We start from the raw sequence: 6,946 nt of genomic DNA, 5'->3' as shown, positions 1-6,946 counted from the left end.
TTAGACGTGTTATGAGCAGGAAATAAGCAGGAAAAGACCTCTTATCTGTGTACAAAACCCCTGGCGCTTGTATTGTTAGATGATATGTTCGCCGTCAACAAGCAAGTATGAAGTCAGCAATATTTCTGGTAAGATAACTTTGTTTCATGTACATTGCTTATTTATGTAAAATCATTATATAAAAAAATATATATTGTATTGTATATATTGCACGCGATGTCAGGTCATTTCACGAAAATGTACAAAGTATTTAACGTACATTTTGCACAGTATGACCATTTTAAATTCTGCGCAGTTTACCGCTAGCTACAGGCTAACACTATATTATTACGATGACGGTGTCTGTATTTTCAATAGTGAACCTTTGGTATCTTAAAGAAATAGTACAAAAATGAGATAGAATTGGTATCAAAGAAGTGACTTAAGAGGGAAGCATTGAACAAGACATGTGGAAATATAATAGGAGAATTAAAACTAGAATAAGTAGATATATGGAATAATGAAAGTGCATGTAGAAACATTAAATAAAACACGTAGAATTAAAAGTAGGACTAGTAGGAATATTTAAATGAAGAGAGGGCTATTACATTAACTGTCGCCTAAAAATACAAGAGAGTCTTATCAGACTTATCAGTGAGAGATCATTCTACTGTTTTTTAAAACTTCATTTGAACTAGGACGTTAACGATAAACTACTTTTAGAATTAATAAAGCACATAATAGCAAAGATAATATTAAATTATTTAATATTTTTTATCATAAACATATTTTTGTTTTCGCTATCCCCCAGATTCTGTGTCCGTTGGTCATTTTGGGTCAGGCAGTGACCAGGAACCACGTGTACATCTATAACGACTATGGTGCAGATGAACTGCATGTGTTACGACTGCAGAGCCACTTAAGACAGCTCCTGGAATCCTCGTATGTTGTCCGCCTAATAAATGCCCCAGACGTCATTTCAGGTATTGTTATTAGTTCACCGGATATTTTCCAATATTTTTCGTGCTGTGTTGATGTCAATATGTTGTTCTCTTTTATACCTATGGGTTAGTCCGCTAAACCTGCCTATATTATTAGGCTTGTTTATTTATTTAGGTTTTTTTAATACATGCTCTATATAGTAGGCATTAAAAAAAGCCTAATAATATAGGCAGGTTTAGCGGACCAACCTATGGATGTAATATTGGTTTATCGCATGCATTATACTCTATGCCAAATGAGGCTGTATTGTATGACTACCCACGTAATTAAGCTTCATGACGTCATTCCTTAAACGCTATTAATGTTTCCTTGGTAAAATCCATGTAGCTTCATTTCTACAGAACATACTAGTTTAACTGTAAAGAGGCAAACATATGGAATTGCGTTGAAATTAATACGCAATTTAATGTATGGATAATTAATTTACAGTCACGGCTTTCTTATAACTTACTGCTGCAGATTAAAAAAAGCGAGATATTTTAATTGTGAAATCGAAATAAAAACGTCGAGGTATGAGAGAAAAATACTCTTCCATATCTGGAATAGAGAAGATTGCAATCTACGACAAAGCGTATTTGCAATGACTTTGTTTAACACATGTCTCCGAAACTTACTGCTGATAAAAGTTTGTATTTCTGCTCATAAAAATAACACCTTTTGGTTTTGAACAATTTTCATCAGATTAGGTTACTTTTTTGTGCGCTCATTTATGATCAAGTGTAATATTACATATCAGATCAACTGTAGAGAGACTTACCTTGGAGCCCATGATTTGTAGTGCATACAAACCTTGGGGTGTAAAGGATGGCACACTACATACAGATTTATTAATATTGACGCACATTAAAAATATTCACCGTAAAAATACTTAACGCTACAGTTTTTTGAAAATATCTGGATGCATGCTGCAAAATGTTTCATTGATATCTATGTCTGGAATATGTGTGAGAGATTTCTACGAAAATTATGAAGGTGTTACTTTCTATTCATTATCATTTATTCATCTTGCCAATTAATCTGTTGTAAGAGACTATATGTATAACACTTAAATAACATAATTCAAATTTCAATATACAAATGTACGTTTTGTAAGAACTGCATGTCATTGAGTGCTCATTTTCCGTTTTTTGTTTAAAACAAAAATTCAAACATTGATTTGTTTCCATCGTCTTAAACTTGTGTTTTGAAGAATATATAAAAGTATAAAAAAACACTTTCATGTCACCTGGACTAGTTTGACATTCACTTCAACAATTCTATTATATATGAAGGTCATACTTGAAGCAATGGACACGGGGAACTATGATACTGGTAAATGTACAGCTTTTTAAAGATGCTCCACCGCTGACAAATGGTATTTTTTCACTATCAAAAACAGGAACAGACGATTTAGTAGTTTTCTTCAGCTGCAAAAGTTACTTAGTTTACACCATTACCACTATTGAAAAGTTTGAGCTTCTAATTTTACTTCAAGTTAAAAATATAAAAAATAATCAATCGCATCCCGAAAAAATTCCGTCGCACTATATCCTATATGGAATAAAGTACTGATTGTTCATGCACCAAAGGAAAATTATTTTGTATTATTTTTTGTGTTAATTAGACATATATATACACGATTTAACACTAGTTATTGTTCATATGATTAATATCATATATGCTCTGTCGGCGGTGGAGCATCTTTAAATATCTTTAAATTTATTTGTTAATTCTTTACATTGTTTATTGTGTGTTGATAGATGCGTACTTTCTATGTCACTACCACGTAAAACATCATTATCGAAAAAAATATTTATTAATGAAAAAAAATCATAGTATATGGATGGTTCTGGTTCTTAATTATGTGTTAAATGAAAATTAAGAATTTCAGTAGTGTTGCGGGGCTCATGACATATTTTTATCTTTTTTATTTTATATTATTTTATGACTATGATTTTAGATTATCCCTGGTCGAGTGTGACGTTATAGCGTGATCAATGTTTCTGTTTTCTGTTTTTTATCAATGTAATCGAAATCTACGTTAAGCTGAGTTTTCTATTTAAATGGACTGTTTTTCATTTACATCATATGCAACATCTGGAATTGTTCGCTCATTCAATTTTAACATGTTTAAAAAATATAAAGCAGTACAAAATGAGAGCGGGGTACAGGTGTACAAACTCTAAGTGAAAATATTGTAACATTGAGGCCAAATCAAATGTCATAGCTGTGTATTTTTGATATTTTAAATGTCGATGGTCATTGTTTAGTTACATGTTATCAATATTTAAGTGTATCCGTGACAGGCGAGTCCTTGACCGGGTAAATCAAATGTATGGCACAGCACTTTAGATTTGATTTATTTGTACACACTTTAAGTTTTCCCGTATAATGAACAACAATAATCTGTGTGCACGTTTAATGTTAATTCTAAAATACTATTTGGGATATAGCACAGGGATTATTTTATCACAGAATAATCTAGTCTTCATACAATGGGAATGAGGCAACATGTAAATCCTTCTTCTAAATGTGTTTTTTTTTATTATGTAATTGTTATGTTGATCCACATGGATATTTACAAAACTTAACTTTTGGTGTTTTTGATACATATTAGAAAAGCGTGTAAAATTATCTTGAAAATAATATATTATTTTTATATCTAGGGAAATAATTATTTGAATCGTACATCTCCATGTTTTCTGGAGTGCATTAGACATTCGTTAAAACTAACTTTTAATCGACGTTATAACGAATCTCTCTGTTCAGGCTTTAATGTCTGATTAATGGAACTGTCGGTATTTGACTCAATGCCATAACAATACATGTACTTTAGTAATCATACGACTTTGTCAATATCTAATACTGTGGAGTTGCTTATTTTTTCTTGGGTCGCAAATGACCAATATTTTTCCTCAAAATTGGAAAATAAAATATTAGTAAACAAAACAAAATGTGATTGAATATAAAATTGCATGGCATCAGTGGCATCATCAATAGCTTATTGTATTTTGCATATGGTATTTTGACGACCATTTCACTAATTCCCGCGAAATTACAGGACTAATTACCGGTATTGTGTCGCATAACTCAGGGTGATAACATGATGTATAGATTAGAAACATAGCAAAACAGAGAAATATATCGTAGCGACCACCTCTGTATAAAGACCACCTGCTTAATAAGATCACTTCCGTAGGACCACAAATCGTTATTTATAGCACAATTTGTCCTGTATATAAAGACCACTGTATAGGTGATGGTCTTTATAAACAGGTTCGACTGTAGGTGTTAGGCCTTATTAAAGTAAATGCCGCGGGCAATGAACCCAAAAAAAACTATACAAACTGAAAGTGAACAATAAGCCGACATCATTACTGGGTTGTGATGTACTTAACTTACGAGTGAGGACAAAGTGGTGCTTATCGGCACTTACAAAATATTTTGACAGGCTTATAATCATGTGACAAATATTTTCAGAATTTGTTTGCTATCTAACAGTTGATACCGGATTTAGCTTCTTCGGTAAACAGGTTTTCAGTCATGTTTCAGAGAAAACATTTTTATTTTCTTTAATGCAAATAATAGCTACTAGCATTTAAGGTAATCTAAACCTGTTTTCAAATAACATTCATAGTAATATTTATCTATTTATAAACACATGCTATCATAAACTTACAGAATTTATGCATTAATTTACTGGATTTATTATCCGTTAATAAATGTATACTTCATGTACATACGTTTTCTGCATCTATTAACAAATGAATTCCATAAATTCTGTATACATGTATATGAATATTTCGCAGTCTGTATTAGCTTGAATTGTTTTCTCTTTTATTTCAAATGAAGGTATTTGATATGTAGTTCAAATAAACTGAATGTTACCAAAACTGGAAATCATCATCCGTGGTTTTACATATCTGTAAAGGATATTCATTCTACAATAATATAAAGGTTAAATATTTAATTACAATTTCTGGGACAGGTATTGGCATAATTTTTCTCCATTGAATGCGTTTCTTAATTATATTGCTGTTTTTCAGGCGACTGGAAGAACAATGCTGCCCTCTTTATGATGCCGGGAGGGTTTGATCTAGGATTCATACATTCTCTTGGTAACCTTGGCGCCGAACAAATCAGAGAGTACGTTAGACAGGGTGGGTCCTACCTCGGGACAGGAGCAGGGTCCTACTACGCCTGTGATCGTATCGAGTTCGGCATGCACACTGAAGACGAGGTCCACGGAGAACGTCCACTCAAGTTCTATCCAGGTAATCTGATAAAAATCTATCTTGACAATTAGACAAGTGATCAAGTTATCAAAATACAAACACTATAACTTAGTAAAGATACTCGGGATTTAAAATTAAAGGCGCCTAACAACCTTAAATTAGAAACATATTTAGTTGTTGGTTTTTTATAGATAATCGTAAATATTGAACTATTAATGGCACAGATTTACATTTAATGTAAATTAGCGCTCAAAATAAGGCTTAAAATGTACTATATATATTTCACTTTCATACATAGAAGACCTTATTATAAAAATTAAACATGTCCCATTGTGCTTACAAAAATTTAAAAAAAAACCCACCAAATCATTGATGTTCAAAAGTATGCAAAAATGGAAATTAGCATACAACCAATGACGTTTAATAGTCTTTGATTTTCAGTCAATTTGACTTTGCTAGGTCTGATAGTCGGCAAGATAGTGTGTCATTGGCAAAGTCGAATACCGCTTCTGTTGTAAAAAAATAATTAAATGTAGAGGAGTTTATGTTCTTTAAGGTGAACCTGATCTACAAACTATACTCACTCATGGACTATACTAACTTGTGATACGTTTCAGACCTATGCTCCGGACCTCTGTTTGGTTCGTACAGTTACTATGACTACAGCACTGCACGCGCTGCAGACATCACCTTCCACTACATTCCAACATCTGCAGACGGGACCAACTTGGTCAGCTTCAAGGCTTATTACAACGGCGGGAACACCTTCAACGTGACACAAGCAAACAGCGTCAGCAACTGTGTCACTCTTGGGACCTTCGACCACCTAAGTAATGCCCCTGCCATCGTCAAATGCAATGTAAACAATGGAAGAGCTGTCCTCTCAAGCGTCCATCTTGAATTTGGAAGCGAGCATCTCAATCCGAATGATCCTTACCTCGCGGTAATCCAGCAAGCCTTGAACAGCGATGTGAACCAGCGCCATAGGCTTCCTGTGTACAAGTCTCTCCTTAAACATCTTCGTCTCACGTCAGTTGCCGACCAGCCGGTCGTCAATGTAAATGTGTAAAGACGTCAGTATAGGCATATACACACTGCTTACTATGTTTTCTTTATTGTACCACTGCTTGTATTGATTGTGCCGACAATTGTTAAATTTTTTCCTAAATCAATTTGAATGTATTTTAAAGTGAATAATAGAGCTTGCGATAGGGAGATACTTAAGGAATACACATAAATCAGTTCTTTGCTTTATTTCTATGCTCAATGAAACTTCATTTAAAATAAAGAAATCTTAGACGTGAATTTGTTTTCTTGTTGTTATATAGATCTATTACATGTATTTTTTCCACTTGTATTTCACTTTTGTATTTCAAATATTCATCAAGAGTTTATTTTGTATCAAATGTTATGACATTATACGCATGGAAAATGTTGCTTAGATTTTTCGTCATCAGTACGTGTTTATTTACACTTGTGAAATTTCATGAAATATACATGAATGTATAGAGAAATAATCATACGAATACTTGTGTACCTTGAAATTATGTCCCATTCTGTGAAAATCTATCACAGTTATACGTCTACATAATCTTGATTGTAAAAACACTTTTATTTGCTTAAAAATAAGTTACAAACCCCTAATGTAAAAATGACGTCTATTTTATAACGTCGTATTCGATTGATTGATACAGCAACGAAATAACTTTTAAGAGAAAGGAGTTTACCAACGCAATAAAAGTGGAATCATA

The 6,946-nt window shown here is 32.8% G+C and overlaps 1 protein-coding gene across 1 annotated transcript; it reads left to right on the top strand.

The window, feature by feature from the left end:
• On the top strand, nucleotides 1-6,500 carry LOC138328017 (uncharacterized). The gene is made up of 4 exons (XM_069274590.1): nucleotides 1-128; nucleotides 791-962; nucleotides 5,007-5,234; nucleotides 5,813-6,500. Exons 1-4 carry the CDS (start codon nucleotides 108-110, stop codon nucleotides 6,262-6,264), a joined length of 873 nt encoding a protein of 290 aa, XP_069130691.1. The 5' UTR covers nucleotides 1-107; the 3' UTR covers nucleotides 6,265-6,500.
• Nucleotides 6,501-6,946: the final 446 nt, after the last annotated feature.

The sequence above is a fragment of the Argopecten irradians genome, chromosome 7 (genome assembly GCF_041381155.1).
Source record: "Argopecten irradians isolate NY chromosome 7, Ai_NY, whole genome shotgun sequence".
In the NCBI taxonomy this organism is placed as follows: domain Eukaryota; kingdom Metazoa; phylum Mollusca; class Bivalvia; order Pectinida; family Pectinidae; genus Argopecten; species Argopecten irradians.
The sequence above is the reverse complement of the archived record's forward strand: the minus strand, read 5'-3'. Positions and strand labels throughout refer to the sequence as shown.

What these genes read in the sequence shown, in the direction of transcription:
- LOC138328017 (XM_069274590.1), top strand. Translation starts at nt 108, where the DNA reads ATGAAGTCAGCAATATTTCTG. An exon ending in TGAAGTCAGCAATATTTCTG is followed by an intron (nt 129 to 790) that starts GTAAGATAACTT and finishes GCTATCCCCCAG; the next exon opens with ATTCTGTGTCCGTTGGTCAT. An exon ending in TGCCCCAGACGTCATTTCAG is followed by an intron (nt 963 to 5,006) that starts GTATTGTTATTA and finishes GCTGTTTTTCAG; the next exon opens with GCGACTGGAAGAACAATGCT.